Source organism: Mustela lutreola, chromosome 1 (genome assembly GCF_030435805.1).
Source record: "Mustela lutreola isolate mMusLut2 chromosome 1, mMusLut2.pri, whole genome shotgun sequence".
In the NCBI taxonomy this organism is placed as follows: Eukaryota; Metazoa; Chordata; class Mammalia; order Carnivora; family Mustelidae; genus Mustela; species Mustela lutreola.
In genome coordinates, this window is record NC_081290.1 from 180,795,559 (window position 1) to 180,817,852 (window position 22,294).

Consider the following 22,294-nt stretch of genomic DNA (forward strand, 5'->3'; position numbering starts at 1 on the left):
CTCTGCCTGCTTATGATCTCTGTCTGTCGAATAAATAAAATAAAATCTTAAAAAAAAAAAGAATTAGATACAAAAGTGACTTTTATGTCTGGCCACTTCAGAATTCAAGCTGCTGAAGAAAAATGACTTCTTCATGAGGTTCTGTTCAAGTAGTTTCCTAGAACTCACTACTTTCCTCCCTGTGCCAGGCCTTCTCGTTTCATGGATGTGTCGTTACGGAGCTTCTCCCTGTGCTGTGACCTGCTAAGCCGGGTTTGCCACACGGCAGTAACTTCCTGTAAGGACGCTCTAGAGAATCATCTTCACGTGATTGTTGGTACACTCATCCCCCTTGTGGATGGTCACATGGAGGTGCAGGAACAGGTACTGCCCCCGATCCTCTTCTCGAGATACGGGAAATAACCTTGGTACAGACTGTTCTTGAAAGGAGCTGAATGTTTTATGTTTACTCGGTGTAATTAGTCATTTCAGTGAAAATATTCTTGGAAAAATGGTTAGAAAAACATTTTCAGTGAATTAATATTCATAATCCTTTAATTACAGAGCACTTAGTAATTTTGATCTCACAAATAGCCTAGGAGTGTCTGTTTTCTGTTGAAGTGTAGAGGTGACACCAACCAGGGACAGCAGTCGACATCACTGTGATGGTGCAGGAGGTATTATGTCTACAGAATGTTCCAGTGGTACTGGCACTTTTCTGTCCCACTGCCCATTCTGTAGCAGCACCTTACACACTTGCTCAGTCATTTGAAAGCCCAGGGACAGTCACATGTGGTACTGTAGAAGTAATTAGAACATTATCTGAGCTGGGTCAGTAGAGTTTTTATTATTTAATACAGTAGGTTTGGTTGTTTGACTTTAAAATACAATTAAATCATTTTTCCATTTTGATTTTTTTTTCTTCTTTAAATTATGTTTAGGTATTGGACTTGTTGAAATACTTAGTGATAGATAACAAGGATAATGAAAACCTCTATATGACAATTAAACTTCTAGATCCTTTCCCTGACCACGATGTCTTTAAGGATTTGCGCATTACTCAGCAGAAAATTAAATACAGTAAAGGACCCTTTTCACTTTTGGAGGTAATAATTATTCCGCCATCTTACTATTTTGTGTTAGGGTAGAGAGCAGTACTTTTTGAAAACTTCCAATTCTCTAAAAGTAAAAAACTGAATCTTTTTAAAAAATTGTGTTTAAAAAAATAAGATTTGCCCCCCTTTCAACAAATAAAAAGCTGAATCTTAATATATCCTCCTGTATAGCAGTAAAATTATAACTATCAAGGTTTCTTGGTTAAGATCTGAAATTAAATAATGAAGGAATCTGTTCTAAAATATGCTTGATTTTCATATACATCTGATCTATTAGTATCTTAAAATTACCGTCTGATCTTTTGAGGGACAACTTAATGTTTGAATTAGAGATGATATTTGACTTTTCAAGGGGTTTTTCCAGTTTTAATCTTACTTTAATCTTTATAAACTTGAAAATTTATGTTTGCGTGTAATTTTTGGTATAAAAGTTATAATTTTAATACCGTATGCTATATTTGATTATATATCAATATGACAATATAGTTAAATGTACTAAGATATAAAACTAGAGTTATAGTACTAAATGAGTAGAAATACAAGCTTTTCCTTTGGAGGATGCTATTACAATCTTAAAATCTTAAGTATGTTATCATGAGAGAGCCCATTAAAATTTAAGTGATTATAACATTGGCAGATTTGCAGTGGAAGAAGGCATTTATTTCTACCCTTGTGGCATTAATAGTGATATGAATCAGTGTCTGTAAAAGACATGTACTAATGTTTTTCTCTGAGTTTTATTTGATAGACGTCATCCATGTCCAAAAAGCACATTACATTTTTAACTAATTTTCTGTTTTAGGAAATAAATCATTTTCTCTCTGTGAGTGTTTACGATGCACTTCCTTTGACAAGGCTGGAAGGACTCAAGGATCTCCGCAGACAGCTAGCTCAGCACAAGGACCAGATGGTGGACCTCATGAGAGCATCTCAGGGTACAGATGTTAATGACGCGGGTTATTTGTGCATCTTTCTTTTGGAGAGAGTCTTTTATAAATTCTTACTCTTTGTTTAATTGGCATGGGCTGACCTTAGACTCTCATCATGTAGTTCATCATGATGAGACAAAAAGAGATTGTGAGTGATCTCCTCACCTTGAATTAACCCTATTTTATCCATCCGCTACACCTCTGCCAGAATGGTTTCTCTAAACCCATACACAATCATATTACTCTACTGCTTGAAACATTTTTAACCACTTCCCTAGTGCCTGAAAGAAACATTTGAATTCCTTAGGGCCAGGCATATGGGGAATCTGTGGGTATTGCTCCAATGTGTCCCACTCTAAGTCTCCTGTGTGTGTGCATACATATAACATGGATGTGTGTGTGTGTGTGTGTGCGCGCTTTTCTACAGACACACATTTGTATATGTTATTAGTTTTTTTTTTCTTAAAACATTTTTATGTTACTTTGATTTGAGTTTATGTTATTTTAGTATTATACTTAGGGGAAACTTTTTCTATTATGTTTTGATTTTCAATTTTTACCCATTAATTTCCTATTTCCATGGTGGTTTTTTTCTCCCAGTAGTTTTATTTATTTTTTTTTATTTATTTTTTTTTTTCTCCCAGTAGTTTTAAAAACTGATTTTGGTCTGGATCATAGGAGCTCAGAGTTTATAGTGCTTTTGTTCTGAGATGCATGTGTGTGTAAAAGATGATCACCTCTTTCTTTTGTTCTTATGTGTTTGGGTAATTCATTGGTCCAGACCTGTCTTGTCCAAAATAGCCATTAGCTGTTTTTAGATATTTAAATTTCAGTGAATTAAAGTTCAGTAAAATTTAAAATTGAGTTTCATTATTGTACTAGCACATGTCAGGTTCTCAGGAGTAATGACGCTCGTGGCTGTTGTTGGACAGAGCACATTATAGAACGTTTCTATCGTTGTGGAAAGTTCTGTTGGACATTGCTGGTCTAGACTGAATCTAGGGTTTAAAGACCAGAGTGTGCTTCCAAGTTTCTTGCCGGTCAATGTTGAATGATTTTCGTATTTCTAACTCTTAGTGATTTTGCTAAGGTATTGGCTGATTGGCGCAGCTTCTCTTTCTCTGTCTGCCAGATACTGCTTTGCTGTCACTGCCAAGGTTCTGTTTTACAAGGAAGTTCAGATATAGTCACATTGTGTTTTTTGACCAGCTCATGTTTTAAAACCATGTTTTTTAAAAATTTTTATGAAAGTTTTCATGTCAGATAATTTAATCTATAAATGTAAGGAAACATGTTTTCTCCATTGTAGTTGAAACCATTTTTTTCTAAACTGCTCCTAGGTAACCCGCAGGAGGGCATCATGGTGAAGCTCATTGTCAGCTTGTTGCAGTTATGCCGGATGGCTGTGAACCACACTGGGGAGCGGGAGGTTTTAGGTAAATCATTTGGCTAATTGAGTTTTTATGTTGGAGTTGTCATCTCTGTTTTCAAATTCAGTAAAAGCTTGTCAATTTGGGATAATAGGGCACCGTGAGGAGCTAGCTGAGTTTTATTTCTGTTTAGTTGAAGTGTTCCTAAGCAGTTCTTCTTTCCTGTTTTCCTTCCTTAAACATTTGCATAAAGTGAAAATTAGTGATTTACACATGTGCATCCCTGTTCACTTAAAAACATCTTATAAATTTAGAAGAAGTCACAAATAAGTATTTGTAGTATTAGGTTGCAAATAAATTGACTTCTGATATATTTTATAAATATAACTGACCAGTACTAACGGATCTTTTTTATAGGGCAGAGTAAGAACAAGCATTTGGAGGGCTAGGTGAATTAAACGCAGATAGGAAAACCACATCTGGGCCCTTTCCTACCACGATTTGGGGGGTGTCCTAGTGTCAGGTAAATAGTCACCGCACATCCCACCTAGAAGAGGTGTTTAGACTTGGTGAGCACTGGATGAAGGCACCCAGACGTTGTCATCACGACGGTGCTTCAAATAAGAGAAACGGAGGAGTAAAAGGTCCTTCACAGATTCTCCTTTCTTCCAGTGGAGTCTTTCTTGTCTTCTCGGTGGGAGCCTAATAACTGGAGGACTTCTTTATTTTTTAAGTTTTTTTACTGAAATACACTTTGCATGCAGAAAAGTATGCAGATAGCAGTATGTACCTTGGAAGTTTTCACAGGCAGAAAGTATCTGTGCATGTAGCACCCAGATCGAAAAGCTCGAAACAAGAGCCTTACCAGCACCCTGGAAGTTTCCTCTGAACAAGGAATTCACATGTCTGTCTGTAGTTTAACTGTTTCTAGGGACAGACCTGATTTGCTCCATGAGCCCGGAGAGGCTTTCCTGTGTAGTTGGTCATTCTTAGCAGTGAGAGACCAAAAGTTTTCACCCCCAGGTCAGGAAGCAGACAGGTTGCCTGCTTTCAGCAGTGCTGGTCCACGTCGTCCTGGAGGTTCTAGCCAGAGCAGTGGAACGAGAAGAAAGAAAAAGCATCCAGAATGGAAAAAAAGAAATAAAACTGTCTGTAGTCACAGATGACATGATGCTATATCTAGAAAATCCCAGAGAATCTACAAGAAACCTACTGTAATAAAGCTAATAAATGAATTTGACACAATGGCAGGATATAGGATCCACACACAAAATTTAGTTGTGTTTCTATACACCCTCAGTGAACAATCTAGAAAGAAAATTTCATTCTGTTTATAATTCTGTTTATAATAATATCTAGGAGAATCCACTTCTTGGGGATAAGTTCAATCAGGGAAGTGAAAGCCTAGTACTCTGTTTGTCAGAAGTGAGTCACCAAGTACACCCCACACTCGGGGTGAGGAACTAGGGCTCCGCCTTTTGAAAGGAGAGCTATCAAAAAATTGGGGTATTTTAATTAAATTCCCTCACAGCTGGGAACGAGCATTAGGGTGTTCTCTGTCTTCATCTGGGTAGTGACAACACAGGTGGAAAAAAATGTGTATGTGAATTTTCACTGAACTGAGTATTTAAGATTTCTGTACTTTAAATACCTCAAAAATGTTTTAACAGCTTTAAAGTCTGTTGATGAGTTCACACAGTAGCTGTCTTTAGACTTTCATCCTTTACTATCTGTATTCTGTTACTAATTTTATAGGGGAAAATATCTTTTGCCTGTATGGATATATAAAGAAAATGCTACAATATATAGTAGCTTCTTTAATCTATACAGAGTCTTTGAGAAACCACTTAAATCTTGAAGGATGATGAAACATGGTATTTTTGAAATTAGAAAACTTGTTTTTATGGGAGATCTTTAGTAACAACTGTACTGAAAAGGAATTTCTAAATCTAGAGGCTGTTGGGAGCTGCCTGGGAGAAGTGGGTCCTGTTGATTTCTCCACGATAGCTATACAGCATAGTAGAGATACATCTTCTACCAAGGCCTCCGAGTTATTTGTAGATAAAGAACTTCAGTGGACCTTCATAACGCTGACCTACCTGAACAACACGCTCATAGAAGATTGGTGAGTATGGGATGACCCCGTATATCTGCTCGCATCTACTTCATCTGATACTCAGGGAGATTGATACTTTACCAAAATTAACATCTCTTGAAACCAAAACATTCTCCTTCAAGTTGCCATAATCCCTGAAGCCCTGCTGTGTACCAGGCACTGGCTTCACGGACGAGCATACCAGACAAGGTCCATGTTGAATTCTAGTGACAGTAGACTGGACAAACAATAAGAAAATGCCAGGTGGTTCGATACAGCACATCAAAAATAGGAGAATTGCAAAAGCAGATGTTTTGGGCACTTGTCAAAGGCACTGTGCTCATTGAGAATATTTTGATCCTTTAAAAATAAGTCCTAGAGAGGAAGCATAACTCCAGAAATCTTAAGGTAATCAGACAGGGTTTTCTTTTGCCCATTTTAATTGTTTATGCAAATAAAATTGCTGCAGATTCTATCCTCATTTCTGTTTGGTGCTGTGAGATTGCTTCTGTTTGTATTCCTTTGCGGCCCTCCCCTCCTGCAGTGATAAATAACTCAGGTTTACTGAAAGAATATTAAAAATTTTTGATAATTTTGGCATTGTTGCTGTAGAATTTTAACTACCAAGTTTTTTTTTTTTTCTTTTTTAAGATTTTATTTGGGAGGGAGAGAAGGAGAGGACACAAGCAGGGAGGGGCAGAGGGAGAGGGAGAAGCAGACTCCACATTGAGCAGGGAGCCTGATACGGGGCTCGATCCCAGGACCTTGAGATCATAACCTGAGCTGAAGACAGAAGATAACCCACTGAGCTACCCAGTTGCCCCTTAACTTTTTATTTAGAGATGTAAGATTTCCTAAGTAAAAACTGCCTGACACAGTTGACCTTTACACTTTCTAGTTGAATGCCACAGGTTTCAACTGCCTGGGTCCATTTATATGTGGACTTTTTTCACTAAATACAGTATAGTATATAAATGTATCTTCTCTCTTATATTCTCAAAATATTCTCTTTTATATTCTTCAAAACATTTTCTTTTCTCTAGATTATTTTGTTGTAAAAGTACAGTATGTAACACATTTATAAATCTATGTTAATTGACTGTGTTACCTATATGTCTTCCTGTCAACAGCAGGCTATTAGTGGTTAAGTTTTGGGGGAGTTAGGATTTAAATACAGATTTTGACTGTGTGGAGATCAGTGCTCCTAACTCTTTCAAGGGTCAACCTGTAAAATAAATTTAAAATTTTAGATTTAAAATTTTTTGAAGGTTGTTTCACATTTATCAGTAGTTGATATACTTAGTAAGCATCTGAATTATGTTTTCCAGTGTCAAAGTACGATCAGCTGCTGTTACCTGTTTGAAAAGCATTTTAGCTACAAAGACTGGACATAGTTTCTGGGAGATTTACAAGATGACACCTGATCCGATGCTGATCTATCTACAGCCTTTTAGAACATCCAAAAAAAAGGTCTCTCAAATAATAAATATTTATTGAATACCCAAACAGTTCTCTTTGCTGTGGGATATGAATATCAAGTTGCCTAAATAGTATTATACTAACATTTAACTTTTCTTAGAAGTAATTCCAGCTGTATTTGAATCCAGCGGATTTGTGTTTTTAATTATAGCAGTGTGGAAAAGTTGGGATAGAAAGGTCAGCTTATGACTGACTTGGGATATAGGAGGCGTTCTTAACGATAGGCCTTTCGTCTTAGGAGTAGAAAACCCTTACACTGATGCCAAGAAATCCACTGATGCTGGTGTGGTTTGTAGGTATTGTGCAACAAGCAAGTGTATATTTCTGTAGGAAGTTAAAGTATCACAGCTGCCTAGTGAAATACAAGGTGACCTGTAGATTCTCCCTTTTTCCACTTTAATATCATAACCACGTTTGACTGAAAGGACTCTGAATGATATATAAGAACTCTTGCTTCTCTTTCAGTCTAAGTGTTTGTCTTTAATAGTTTCTTTTCCTAAAGCTGTTGGGAGATAAACAGTAGAATTTTCACCAAATTAACTTTGGGACATATACCCACTGTAGTAATAGTCTTTTTAATATATCATAAGTATAATTTTGGTCTTAGTGAAATTTGTGGTAATATAAACTATTAATAAAACCAGTAACATAATCTGTAAAACACTGTAGTTTTAACATTTTGAAGTCAGTTCTCTGTGGTAGACTTGAAGCAGTTTTGTCCATGAGACCAGTGAGGCAGAGAGTTTGTGATGTATGTCTTATACTACTAGTGAGCTGCGATTAGATCTCAAGTATCCTACTGCATAGACCAGTAATTCTTTATCATACCACTTGGCCTTCCATATGAACATAAATGTATTTTAATTTTGAGTTATCCGGTGCCTCCAGAATTATTTTTAACTATATTTAGTTTGGTTTAGAAACAGATTTATGCCTAGATACTTGTTCTGCATGGAAAAGAGAAAACATATTTCTAATTACTCTACTTACATGTTTTGACTGTTTTCTTTCTAGTTTTTGGAAGTGCCCAGACTAGACAAAGAAAATCCTTTAGAAGGCCTGGATGATATGAGCCTGTGGATTCCTCAAAGTGAAAACCATGACATTTGGATAAAGAGGCTGACTTGTGCTTTTTTGGATAGTGGAGGCACAAAAAGTGAAATCCTTCAATTATTAAAGCCAATGTGTGAAGTAAGGAAATTAATGAGTCTGCCTTAATCGCTTTCTACCTGTGCTTTTTGTATTTGAGCCTTTTCATAGTTTCCTTTGGTTGTGCCATTCCATTGGGCTTCCGAGTCCGTATTTATGGCCTCTCTTTCTAAAAAGAGTATGTGTGGGGGGCGGTCATGCAAGTCATCTCCAGGAAGCATCTGTGCTCAGCTGTTGGGAGTCCATCAAACAGAGCATCTTCATGTCGTTGGAGCTCTGTGTGGTCAGGTTCAGCTGTGGCAGAGCTACGTACCAGATGAGCTCTAAAGGGTGCATCGTTTGTTACTAACAATAGTTACAATACTGATGATTGTAAATTACTTATAGTAACCAAAAGTCTGCTTTTTTAAAATTTTTTTTTAAGGTTGTTGTCATTTACTTTCCCTAGTATACTTTCTTGAGTAAAGAAAAGAGATAGGGTAGCAGTTAACATTGCTTTTTAATTTTTATTTATTTATTTATTTATTTATTTGAAAGATTTATTTATTTATTAGAGAGAGAGAGTGAGCAGGCACTCTCTTTCTCACCTTTCCCACTCTAGAGAAGGAGAGAATTCTAGGCAGATGCCGTGCTAAATGTGGAACCTGATGCGGGGTTCTATCTCGTGACCCCGAGCTCACGACCTGAGCCAAAACCAAGGGTTGGATGCTTACCTTACTGAACCACCCAGGCGCTCCTGCTTTTTTATTTTTGAAGGTCTAATACAGTTTGTTTCAGTAGAGTAAAGGCTTATGCCAAATCAAACACAAAATTTACACGCTTTTATCAAGTATGCCATCTAAAGCAGTCTGGTATCATGATGCTCTAAGATTTTAATGCTAATATAATTTATATGGTCCCATTAAGCATGATTCGGTGATAGTTTGAAAACAAAATATCTGACTAGTTCAAACATCTACCAGTTAAAAGTAACAAACTGATAGACAGTGGTGTGGATGGAACTGGAGGGTATTAATGCTGAGCGATATAAGCCAGTCAGAGAAAGATAAATAGCATATGATTTCACTCATTTGTGGAATTTAAGAAACAAAACAGATGAATGTAGGGGAAGGGAGGAAAAGAGAGGGAAACAAACCGTAAGAGACTGTTCGCGGCAATGAACAGACAGAAGGCTGACAGAAGGAGGTGAGTGGGGGATGGGCATTAAGGAGGACTTGAGGGCACTTGTGATGAGCCCTGGGTGTTGTATGTAAGCGATGAATCACTGAATTCCACTCCTGAAACCAATTTTACCATGTATGTTAACTAATTAGAATTCAAGTAAAAACTTGAAATAAGAAACCAAAACGGATAGTGGAGAGTATTTTGTTTGATAAAGTGCCTTCATTGAAAGCAGTTTAAAAAGCAATCTTTGCTTCTACAGAAGAAGTGCTGGCAGTGAATAAATTATCACACCCCGCATTACTACACTGCACTTGTACTGAGTCCGCTCAGTGATAGCCTTGACACACACACACAGAGCATTTCCCTTTAGTGAACATGGCCAAGGGTTTTTTATAAAGTTCTGACTTTGCGCCACAAGATAAAATGTTCCAGATACACATATACACAACACCCCAATTCCAAATTCCTTCAGTTCTTTATTTCTAAAACTGCCGTTTTTATTTGTCTTTATTTTAAAAAGAAAGTGTGCATTTGGTAGTCTGTCGTCTGTCCTGTGAGTGTGGTATGTGATGAATACATGAAGAGAGTACCGTGACGAAGATAAGGTTGCAGAGTATTTTAGTGTACCACAAGGATTAAAGTGCTTTTCTACACTTGGGAGTGTGTCACAGATAAGTACCCAAATTGTATACTCAAATAGGAGCTTATTAAAATAATAAACACTTGAGTAGAAGAAGAGTCAGGAGGACTTTTCACTGAGTGTAGAAAATGTACAAAAATCAGATTTTCAGCTTTTCTCTTAAACTTTGATTCTCCATTTTCCTTTATATCAAATTAGAAAACTGTTATTAGTAACACTTTCCAACTCTGAAATTTTATTTGCAGTCATGATGTAATAATTTCATTTGTAAACATCATCCTGTTTCTTTATGTGCGTGTGACCCAGACTGGCAACGGACAGTTGTGTAATGAACACCTTCGTTTCACGTCGACACTGTAGGTTACTTTGATTTTTCTTGAGCCCTGCCTGGTACATGCATTTTGTATGTGTTTTAGAGATACATTGAGTTCATGACAGATTTGTCTATCGTTTTTCTTTTAAGTCTGAGATGCCAGGAACGGAATGAAAATGTTAAGCGAAATAGATTATTTTCATGCGGACTGTTGATGCCACATGTTTGTATGTTCCAGGTGAAAACCGACTTTTGTCAGACTGTGCTTCCATACTTGATTCATGATATTTTACTCCAAGATACAGATGAATCATGGAGAAACCTGCTTTCTGCACACATTCAGGGATTTTTCACGAACTGTTTCAGATACTCCTCACCAACGAGCCGGTCCACGACCCCTGCAAATTTGGATTCAGGTATTCGGTTAAATTTCTAGCATTTATATGGTTAACTTCTCAGTTCTAGAGAAAGATTTTGTCTGAATCCCTTCAGGATGCTGTATTGGCTTAATTTTGTAACCTCTGAGTATTTATTTTCTTATCATCTGGAGCACGGAGATGAAAGTTGTGATCCATTTTCCATGAGACAATGTGTGTAAAGCACCTGGGTTAGCACTCGATGTAGAATACGTCACCAGGGAATTTTGGCTTCTGATAGCGGAGCTGCTCACTGAGCGTTCCATGTGTGTCAGGCCCTGTGCTCGGCACTGGCACCCCAGATATGGAGAAGACCGCCTGCATCCTCGCAGTGGGAAAAGCATACAAATAAATGCAAGCAAATATTCTGGATCCTGTACTGGAAGAGAGGTTGAAATTTTTTGGTAAAGATCTGGCCAACTCATCTTTTTAAAATAACCCTTTGTATTACAGAATATTTGTTGTGGAAAATAATAGAGAAATTAGCATAAATTTAAAAATTAAGTTGCCTGTAAATCCTATGATCTAGGATCACTGTGGTTAATATTTGGTATACTTCCTTGGATTTTTTTTTTAACAATAGCAACAACAGAAAAACCCCAAAACAAAACAACCCTCCCCCAGAAAAAAACAAAATAGATTATACTTTGTTGACTTACATAACTGAATTTCTTTTTATGTTTCATACTATTTCCCACAGTAGGAACGTATAGCAGGAGAACTGCCATGAGGAGAGGAATAGTGTGTCGTGTGTATACAGAATACATCTACGCGTACTGGAGGCTCGCTGGGGGTCCGTTTTTCAAACCTAAAATTAAAGGGAAAAAATTCACAAATCTAGAATGTGAACTTATAGTCTTTAATATGTGTTAGTAACATATTTTATGTGCACACATGAAACCAGGTACAGATTCACTTAGTGTACGTGAGACCAGGACACTTCTCGGACAATTGTTGATTTGTGTGTTTCACGGCAGCCAACTTGCTCTTCCCCAGTCTCGGCTGTGGTTCCTGTCACTTCGGCATAGGTTGTGACCATGTGATTCTCCAGTCTTCCTTTCTGTACTGCTGAAACCTCTGCTTGACATGACCGCAATGTCTGGTCGACCTCAGTTTGCTCTGTTCTGTGTTTTACGAGTTCTTCTCCATTAACAGCACTTACCCGTCTCTCAGGTGAAATAATAAAATTTTTAAACATAGACATGGAAGCTCCTTCTGTGTTCTGGTAGATTACAAGTTGGTCTTGTAAATGATCCACAATATGCTTATGGGAATTTTCTTTAGATTATCAAAATGAAATTCATGAAATGAAAATTCTCATACAGACTTTTGCAAACTAAACTGTATCTCCTGTCCTTAATTTCGGAAATATGGTGTACGTAGTTCAATTACTGGTAAACATTTAAACTTTAAATATTAAGATAATATTAAAGTCATATTAAAAACACTTTTTATTACTAAAGTAATATGATCAGTCACCGCCTACGATGACCTGACAGCTCGTTATGAACATGGCCAAGACTTTTTTCATGCTTACCATATATACATACATATTTATGCTGTCACCATTCATAGGTAAAAATAGCCTGTTTTATTTTACTTCTACGTAAAGTGCCGTATCTATATGGCTGTAAAAGGAAATTTAAATTTCATGTGTGAAATTCTGTGGTTTAAAAGGAAGATAGATCCCGATTGCTGTTAGATTAAATGGTTTATCTTTTGTGATGTCTGTCCCTTTCCTGCCTTCCCTTGAATGTCTCCTGTGCATCCCAGACTCGCTTCTCAAAGTAAACTTACCCTCTTCATCCCCTTCCCTTGGCCTGCTTCTCTCATGTCTTCAGTGAGTGGCACTCCATTGCCCAAGCCCGAGAACCTCTCTCCCATGTCCATGTGGTGGCCAGATCCTGCATGTTCTCTGTGGTAAAGAATGTGAGTGTCTGTTCCTCACTTGGCCCAGTGTCCCTACTGCCTTCCAGCTCTGGGGTTCGGCACAGGTGGTACTGTTCCAGTAAATTCTTGTTGGCCGTCTCAGGAGTGTAACTGGTGCCTGGAACACTGTCACTCTTCTGTCACTGTCCCCATGAAACTTTTATTCAGATCAGGTTCTTTTCGATAGGCCTCTCTATGCCGTCCCCCTGTTTGGTGCTAGCCCTTGGCACACTGTGGTCTCGGGTTTGGTGTGCACAGCAGTAGGCTGTCGTGTTCGGGATTGTATCCTGAGCACCCAGTACAAATATAATTAAATTCTCAGTTTTACTAAGCACAGTAGGTTTTTTTTGTTGTTGTTTTTTTAGAGATTTTATTTATTAGGGAGAGAAAGATAGAGCATGAGCAGGGGAGGGGCAAAGGGAGAGGGAGAAGCGGGTTTCCCACGGACCAGGTTGCTGAACACGGGGCTCGATCCCAGGACCCTGGGATCATGACCTGAGCCGAAGGAAGGCACTTCAGCAACTGAGCCACCTGGGTGTCCCTAAGCACAGTAGTTTGTTTCAAAAATAAGAAATGCCATTAAATTCTGCTTCTCCATTCATATTTATTAAGAACCAGTTTTGTGCCAGGTTCTGCACGTCCTACCAGACGCACGAGGGAGGAGTGTGCGTAAGCAGGTCTGTCCGGGACTAAAGGGAGCGCTCGTTCCTTTTCAGAGCCCGAGCACCTGTTCCGATGCTGTGTGGATAAAAAGTCACAGAGGACAATGCTTGCTGTTGTGGACTACATGAGGAGACAGAAGAGGTAACAAAGTCAATATTGCTGCTTGAGTTTGGGGATTTAGCAGTGTTAATTTTAATTTTAAAATTAAATTTTAAATTTTGCTGGTTGAATTTTACCATGATTATTTTAGGTGCTGCTGCTGTAAGGTGCCGTATTTAATTTGTGTGATGCTTGGATCTTCCTGAAATAATCCATATTCAGGGTGACACTTTGGTTAAGACAATATCAGGAACTGGATAAGATAAAGTTTCTTTACTGTGAGTCACGGGTCTCAAAATGCGTGGTTCTGTATTCTGTGCTGTGGCGGTATTGATTTTCTTGATGGTGATAAATGGTTCTATCGTACAGTATCTTGTTCCTCTTAGTCCTCATGAGAGTTTTAACAGTGAGTGTAGGGGTTGCCAGAGGTCACGGTCAGATTGACCCCTACTGCTCCTGCGTTGACCAGAGTTGCGAGGAAACAGTGTAGGAGACTGGTAACTGGGGAGGTAGAATTGGTGGCTTGTGGTGCGCAGGCCGACTGGTGGCAGTGGTTGACAAAGCGTGGGAAGGAGAGGCAGAAGGAAACTGAAAAATCCCCGCACGCCTTTATGTCTTGTCCCCCTCTTCCATCCTGCTCCGTTCCTGGAAGCGCTGGGTCTTTCGGCGTCTTGGCTGCCAGTTAGAAGGTTACTGATTCACTTTCTTGTCCTGTACCAGACCCTCTTCTGGGAAAGCCCGAAAAGAGCTTTAACTGCAGCTGGAGCCTCTGTTTCCTCGGTGTGGGGAAGCCTCTCACCTTGGAATCGTCCGGTGTGGAATTCTCTTAGAGGTGGAGTGGTCTTGCCCTGGGCAGGCCCCGGAGAGCGTAGAGGTTCTTCTACTTCAGTTCTCGTTCTGAAGAGGCCTCGAGGAAGAGCTGGAGAGAAAGTGAATAGAACAAAGCATGTAAAGACCCGAGTTCAAGTCCGAGTCCCGGACTTAGGAGCTGTGTGATCTCTGAAATGCAGGTTCCGCGGTCGCTGTAGTTAAGTGTCAGCTCCTGACCCGTCAGCCCGTGAGCATTTTCGAATCTCTGCGGCGACTGCTGGTGACGTGTGCTGTCTCCAGGCTTTACCACTGAGGAAACTGAGGCTCAGGAAGTGAGGTTGCTACAGATGCTACAGCTTGCGGTGGGGGGCCCGGCTGGATTTTAACCAGTCTGTGCCCCCTCCACAACCAGCGCCCTTAGCCACTCTCTGTCGCGTCTCATGTGTCATGATGGTTTTGGAAGAGGTGTTATCTCTGGTCCTTTCCAGTCCTGACCTACTGTTAGCATAGCAGATGGTGGTTTGGTAACTTGGGACATGAACTGCACTAGGAGAAACACATAATCGTGTCTTAGCAGAAACAGTCCTTGCATCCAGTCGCGCACTAGAAAAGCTGTGTGTAGGTGCTGCTCGCCATGCTGGGCGGCCCGTGCTTAGCCTGTGGTCTGTGGTTGCCTTGATGGAGCGCAAACGTGAACCCCACATCTGTACGATCTGATGACCCATCGCCTTCATGGCGGGTGCTCTTCGAAGGGTCAGAGTTCGGGCTCTTCATGCTGAGAGTGGGCCGGCTGTATGTTGGGGGGCGGCACGCGAGCATCATTTTTTTTTTTTTTAAGATTTTATTTATTTATTTGACAGAGAGAGATCACAAGTAGGCAGAGAGGCAGGCAGAAAGAAGAGGAAGCAGGCTCCCCACTGAGCAGAGAGCCCGATGTGGGACTCGATCCCAGGACCCTGAGATCATGACCTGAGCCGAAGGCAGCAGCCTAACCCACTGAGCCACCCAGGCGCCCCGCGAGCATCATTTTCTTTTTCACCAGAGATCGATTGCACTGTATTCTAGACGAGCATGCTTTTCTCTTGATTTTGAAGGTGAAGAAAGGGACCTAACTGCATGTTACGTTTTTCTTTAGACCCTCCTTGGGAACAGTTTTCGATGATGCCTTCTGGCTGGAGTTGAATTATCTAGAGGTTGCCAAGGTCGCTCAGTCTTGTGCTGCTCACTTTACAGCATTGCTCTACGCAGAAATCTACGCAGATAAGAAAAGCATGGAAGACCAAGACAGAAGGTAATGGGATTCAGACCTTTGGCTTTTTAAATTTGTGTTGACATGGTTTCGGGCCACTGTAAGTATAGTTTGTTTTACTCCTGCTTCTCCATTTAAATGACATCTTAGAAGTTGTCTGTCTTTTAAAGTGAAATGATAACATTTTAAAAGAAAGAAAAGGGGTGGGGCGCCTGGGTGGCTCAGTGGGTTAAGCCTCTGCCTTCAGCTCGGGTCATGATCCCAGAGTCCTGGGATGGAGCCCCACATCAGGCTCTCTGCTTGGTGGGGATCCTGCTTCCTCCTCTTTCTCTGCCTGCCTCTCTGTCTACTTGTGATCTCCCTGTCACATAAATAAATAAAATCTTTAAAAAAAAAAAAAAGAAGAAGTAAAAGGGGTGTTTATTAGATAAGACTTGTAGAAATTTTCCAGATAGCAAGCTCCTGGGGGACAAAGACCACAGTTACGTCTCTGTATATTCCCCACAGCAGGTAGCATCGGGAACTTAATACAAGTGATCACAGACAGTTTTCACATGATTGAGTGATTCCCCAATTTCAGTGAAATTAATTTTACCCCTAATACCTCAGCTTATTCAAAATCCGTTTTACTTGCTGATTATAAAGTAATGTAACGGATTTCTTTCTGTTTCTAAATCACTTTAATTACTTTGCTATCCACCTGGATTTCTACTGATTTAATTAGCTTTTCCTCTGAGTTCAAACTCTTCTAAGAGTCGAACAGGTGTTTCCTAGATCATAGTGGAAAAGGAAAAACAGCAAGGGTAAAGAGTGGAAAACGTGCACTGTATCATCCCAGCAACCCTCGGATTTATTCATCTGACGTGGCCTAGTGTTTATTTTTGTTGTCAGCCTCGATTTCCAACCACAGAACCATTCATATTACAGAATCGAAGAAGCCTAGGTGTACAACGTTGCTGCGTTTCTCATGCTTGCGACTTAGAGTTTCTGCTTTGGGTTGTCCTTAGGCTGGAAGTACTGTGGGTCTTAGACTGTGGAAAACCAGGAGCCAGAATTCAGATCCTACTCCAAACATCAGTCAGTGTGCCTGGACTGATTTCTTAACTCTATGGCTTGGTCTTTAGTTTCTATTTTTCAACTGAAAACAAAAATCGATATGTAGATACTGTGCATAACATGGGATTGATGTGTTCACCATCATTGTAGACTGTGTATAAAGACAATTCTGTCTTCAGAATTGAAGATGAGTATGTGAAATGGGTTATTGCTTATTCTTAGAGACTTAAAATCTGAGTCAGGGTCTGCTAGGAATTCTGATCTGAACATGTTTCAGTATCCTGGTTTCACAGAGTATTTCTTACTAATCAGGAGGGAATAACTGAACTCTTTGATGGGTATAAATAAAATCACCTGAATTGGTAGGCAGGTGATTGTATAGAATTTGACACATTTTTGAAAAATTGCTTATTTAATAAGCAGGAAGGCCTGGAGTTTTATTTTGGTTAACTTTAAAGATTTTATTTATTTATTTATTTGACAGAGAGATCAAGTAGGCAGAGAGGCAGACAGAGAGAGACAGGGAAGCAGGCTCCCTGCAAGACTCGATCCAAGGCCCTGAGATCATGACCTGAGCTGAAGGCAGAGGCTTTAACCCATTGAGCCACCCAGGCCGCCCCTATTTTGGTTAACTTTAGGAACGAGTCCTTGACCATAAGGCTTGCTGTCTGCTTTACCAGTTTGGTTTTGACTTTTTCCCTCCAGGTGCCTGATGGCAAAGGGAGAGCAGACAGAGAGATGAGCTTGATGGAGGGCAGGGAATGCTAGTTTTCTTCAGTGACTCGGAGAGGTGCCCTGCAGTTGGATTTGTTAACTTGCTCTTGAGCACAAATGAAATTTCCAAGTTAGTGTCCGTAGTTATTTCAGAGAGAAATCCAAAACTCCCTCATTCTGATCTAGAGCAGAGGCCTTAGCTCCTGGCCTCAGTGGTTTCAGTGTTTCTGGTCCAGTGGGGCATTGACTGCCAGGGAGGGTTACAGCCTTGGGCTGACCAAGTCATCACCTGCAGGACTGTCTCCCCAGTTTCCAGATTTCTCCTCTGAAACCTGACTCTCTCTCCATGACTTGCTAGTGAAGAAACTCCGTAGTGTCTGGATAGAAAGGTCGGGGGTTATCAGTGTGCTTCCATCCCTCGGTGCTCTGTGCCCCTCCAGGGGCTCTGTGTTCCTCGTTTTTACAGATGTTGTTTTTATCAGATGAGTATGAACCCATAAATATACTTTAGTTTTCCTCATTTTTGAGCTTTATGATGAATTATATGTGGACTTTTCTACAACTTGTTTTTCTGCTCAGTATTTTTGTGAGCTTTATGCGTGTGTGGCTGTGGTTCATTCATCACTGCCGCTTCGTGTTCCTCGCAAGGACACAGCACGGTTCGTTGGCCTGTTCCCCGGTTAATGATCTGTGTCTCAGTGTGAAATTATTGCGTTGCCGGGTATGCAGAATTTCAGCCTTAAAAGCATAATGCCAAATTATTTTTAATGTCATTATACCAATTTAAATCCTTCTTGGAAATGTAGTTCAGGGGGGAGGAGGTGAGTAGAAAGCCTTACATTTAAGGAAGGGGCCGAACAGGAGTACTAGAGGTACTACAGGTACTGCCACTTTTAAGATTTATTTTATACTCTGGATTATTCTTGTCATAAACAGTTCAGGGGTGACATGATTTCTGAGTTGAAATCACTTATGGGACTGAGTGTCTTATATATAAATGCATGGTTTACAGCTCAGGCCTTGGACTCCACAAATTCAGGTTTTCATCCTGTGCTTAGTTTTATAATCTTAGGGGTAGAGGGATCCCACTGATGCCCTGCTTTCTCAACACCTGATATCATCAGACTTCCTAATTTTTGCCAGTTTATTAGGTGGTAAGTAGTGTCTCATTGTGGTCTTAATTTGTGTGCCCATGATTATTAAGGAGGTTGAACTTCAGGTAAAACCACTGATAGAACATTTAGGAAGTGGGGAGCATCTGTTTTGAAACAGGCCAGGCTCTGTAAATAAGTGTATTTTGGTATCTGGCCTCCCCATATATCAGACTGTCATTAAAATTTGATTCTCCTTCAAAATATTAATGCTCACAATTGTGTAAGTTATATTGAATTTTAAAGTGTAAATGTTTCACTATGTTTTATCTATGACCTTGGTTAATTTTTCCCATCCAAGTCTATACTGTCTTTATTAACAAGCTTCAAAGTAGTATATTCTCATTTAAAAAAATGCTCTTGTTACAAACAGAAGTCTTACGTTTGAAGAAGCAAGCCAGAGTACAGCTATTTCTAGTTTGAGTGAAAAAAGTAAAGAAGAAACTGGAATACGTTTACAGGTAAATATTATAGAGACCTTATTTGCGATACTATTTATTTTATAGTTTGGATAATTATTTTGTTGCGGAGATTATAGAGATGTCATTTGATTTTCAAACAGATGTTACTTTTTGGACCGAGTGTCATGTGCATAAGTTCCTGGTCTGAAGGTTGGGCCTTGGAGTAGCAGAGAGACTTGAGTTCTCATTCTGACTCAGCCACTTTGTTGTAAAATCTTGCACAAAATTACTTACCTCTCCAACCTTGAGTTCCTTTCTCTGAAAGTTGAGATAAAAACCACCTGTCTCGCAGGGTGAATTTATACCATGTATTTTCTGCCACAGTAGCCTGTTCATTTTCTTTGTAGCGTTTAACATTTATAGTCATATATTCATTTGTTTCCTTCTTTAGTGTATGTCACACCTCAGGGCAGATGGCTTCTTCTATAAATCTCTTAATGTCTGAATTTCTTTAGTGTGCTCATTCCTCTGAAGTGACAGTTTGGTCTTTCGACTTTGCTTAAAGCCCTGGTTGTCTCTCCTACTTCTGCTTATAGCTTGCCTCCTGCTTCTGGAAGAAAACGGGACAGGGAGATGACGTCCCACCATCAGACGTAGAAATCTCCCTGCGTCTGCTTCATCGTTAATGTTTTCTCTTGTTAGAGATACGCCTTCCCCTTCTGGTCAAGACGGTCCTTCCTGTGCTTCATTTTCTATGAACTCTTTCTCAGAGGATTTATTCTTTACTGTGCTGTGCTCCCTCTGAATGTGCCTAAACATCTTCACAGTCCTATTAACTATTAAAATCACTTCCCTTCAGGGGCGCCTGGCTGGCTCAGTCGCTAGAGCAGGAGCCTTTTGATCTCGGGTCATGGGTTCATGTCCCATGTTGGGTGTGGAGCCTGTTTAAGAAAAAATAAAATAATTTCCCTCTATTTCATCCTTTCTGGCCTCCCTTCCATAACAGCTGGCTGGACATTGTGGAGGACCTGTATGTCGTTGCTGTCTCTCGTTTTTCCCTTTCTAGGCTCCTGCCTGAAGCAGCACTTGCTAATCCCACACCCCCCAGAACCTCACGTGACTAGACCGGGATGGGGGGTCACCGCCACCCCCGCCATGTCCTGGGAACACTTAGAACCCTCAGGCACGGCTTGTGTGACGTGTGCGCCCTCTGCTGGCGGATCCCATTCTCCCTTCTCTTTTCCCTTGGTCTTTTTTTTATAGTCTTATCCTCTTTTACTGAGTTTTTAAAGTATTTTCTATGTGTTCAGGCCCTGTGCAGGGCTTGGGTACTGAATGAACAACAGCAAGGGCTCAATTTCATGTTCATGATTATCAACAGTTTAATTAGAATTATAAGTGTAGAGTTAGGCCAGTGTCAGTGAATTTGTATGTAGTAAATTACTTCCCAGAGCAAGCATGAGGCACTTGAAGTGCTTGACTGGTTTTCTATGCAAAAGTTTCTGACTCTTTCATTTTTCTCCTTTTTCTTAAGCAGGTTCCACGCCCAGCATGGAGCCCAGTGCCGGGCTTGAACTCATGCTACTGAGATCAAGACCTGAGCTGAGACCGAGAGTTGCATGCTTAACCCACCGAGCCACCCAGGCAACCCCAGTTTTTTATTGTTTTCTGTTCTCATTTTTATTTTACTGAGATGGTTTTAAACCATCAATTTTGTGCAAACTTAACAACAGAGATTTGAGTCAGTAAGCCATTTCTTTATCCATACCACATTTTACCAATTTTAACATAATGCAAATTTGAGGTTTTTGTTTTTCAGAGAAAAATTCATGACATTTATTTTTACTACATTCAAGTTTTCAAGAGTCAGACTTCGCAGACATCATTATCCCTAGCACAGTTTTAGCAGTTGATAGGATTATTTGGTTTTGTTTTCTTTTTTTTTTTTTTTAAATTCAGGGTCTTTTGTCAATCCTTACAAATTTTAGGGTTGTTCTACTGTGTGAAAAATGCTGTAGTATTTTGACAAGTATTGCATATAACAGTTTTGTTTTAAGATTTTATTTTTAAGTAATTTCTATACCCATTGTAGGGCTCAAACTCACTACCCTGAGATCAAGAGTCACATGCTCCTCTGACTAAATCAACCAGGCACCCCATTTGTTTTTGTTCTATGATTATTTTTGTATGCGTTAAAAACCTGGTATTGGGATTGATTTCTTTTTTAATTCATGAAATTGTGAGCGGTTTTCTTCAGCTAGTCAGTCATTCTGTTATTTGGAGTCAGTTTGTTGTGTTGCTGGTTCAAAACTTTATATTTCAGGGGCACCTGTGTGGCTCCATGGGCTAAAGCCTCTGCCTTCGGCTCAGGTCGTGATCCCAGGGTCCTGGAATCAAGCCCCACATCGGGCTCTCTGCTGGGCAGGGAAACTGCTTCTCCCTTTCTCTCTGCCTGCCTCTCTGCCTGCTTGTGATCTCTGTCTGTCAAATAAATGCAATCTTAAAAAAAAAAATAGCTTTATATTTCAGGGGTGCCTGGGTGACTCAGTTGGTTAAGCGGCTGCCTTTGGCTCAGGTCATGATCCCGGAGTCCCAGGATCGAGTTCCGCATCGGGCTCCCAACTCCATGAGGAGTCTGCTTCTCCCTCTGACCTTCCCTCTCATGCTCTCTCTCACTCTCACTCTTTCTCTCTCAAATTAATAAATAAAATCTTTAAAAAAAAAACTTTATATTTCAGTATCCCTGCCTTTTGTAACATAACATTTACTACTTTTATAACATAACATTTAGAGTTGGGAGATACATGTTGGTACTGGTAAAAGTTACACTTTGCTAAATTTATAAAGTGACGTTTTTCCTTCTCTGATGTTTGTTGCTGCCTTGTTTTTAGGATCTGCTCTTAGAAATCTACAGAAGTATAGGAGAGCCCGATAGCCTGTATGGCTGTGGCGGAGGGAAGGTCTTGCAGCCCCTCACTAGGTAACCGCATGTTTCTAGATGATGCTGTTGTCATTCTGTCTGTGAAGGACTTCAGTGCACGTGGAACTCAAAGGGATTTTGCAAATCTCATTGCAGACTACGCACATACGAGCATGAAGCAATGTGGGGGAAGGCCCTGGTGACCTATGACCTCGAGACGGCCATCTCATCCTCAACCCGCCAGGCGGGGATAATTCAGGTGAGCTGCTGCCTGCCCCGGAGCAGCACTGCCGGCCTTGTGCTGAGCTGCTTTCAGTCCGAGCAGACGCACAAGAGCCGGGAATGTCCTTGCTCACAGTGGGCTGAAAACCCCGCGGGACACGCGGCTGAATCGGTCAGGTCACTGACCTCAGGGAGAGTGTGGATTTGGTGATGGTGGTCTTGCCAGCTGCCAGCAGAAGACATTTCCTCATGGGGTCCAGTGCGCCACACGGGGCCGTGTCTCCCAGAAGCCGTTCCTTGGGGTCTGGGTCACCTGTGCTACTGGCTGACGTCCTGTAGCTGTTCTTGCATCACAAAGCCGAGGCTTGGGAGCGCCCTCTGCGCCTCGGGGGGAACTTACTAAGCAGGATTGCGGGATTTTCACTGATGTG

General features: G+C 40.4%; 1 protein-coding gene across 1 annotated transcript in view; it reads left to right on the forward strand.

Moving 5' to 3' along the window:
* ATM (ATM serine/threonine kinase) overlaps positions 1–22,294 on the forward strand; it is a 122,912-nt gene that overhangs the window by 68,895 nt on the left and 31,723 nt on the right. Inside the window, exons 32-44 of the mRNA XM_059179712.1 lie at positions 189–363; positions 921–1,085; positions 1,897–2,029; positions 3,364–3,459; positions 5,347–5,518; positions 6,817–6,958; positions 7,982–8,158; positions 10,472–10,649; positions 13,295–13,382; positions 15,286–15,441; positions 18,694–18,781; positions 21,613–21,701; positions 21,798–21,900. Coding sequence (XP_059035695.1) covers positions 189–363; positions 921–1,085; positions 1,897–2,029; positions 3,364–3,459; positions 5,347–5,518; positions 6,817–6,958; positions 7,982–8,158; positions 10,472–10,649; positions 13,295–13,382; positions 15,286–15,441; positions 18,694–18,781; positions 21,613–21,701; positions 21,798–21,900 — 1,762 coding nt within the window. The remainder of the gene's footprint in view (positions 1–188; positions 364–920; positions 1,086–1,896; positions 2,030–3,363; positions 3,460–5,346; positions 5,519–6,816; positions 6,959–7,981; positions 8,159–10,471; positions 10,650–13,294; positions 13,383–15,285; positions 15,442–18,693; positions 18,782–21,612; positions 21,702–21,797; positions 21,901–22,294) is intronic.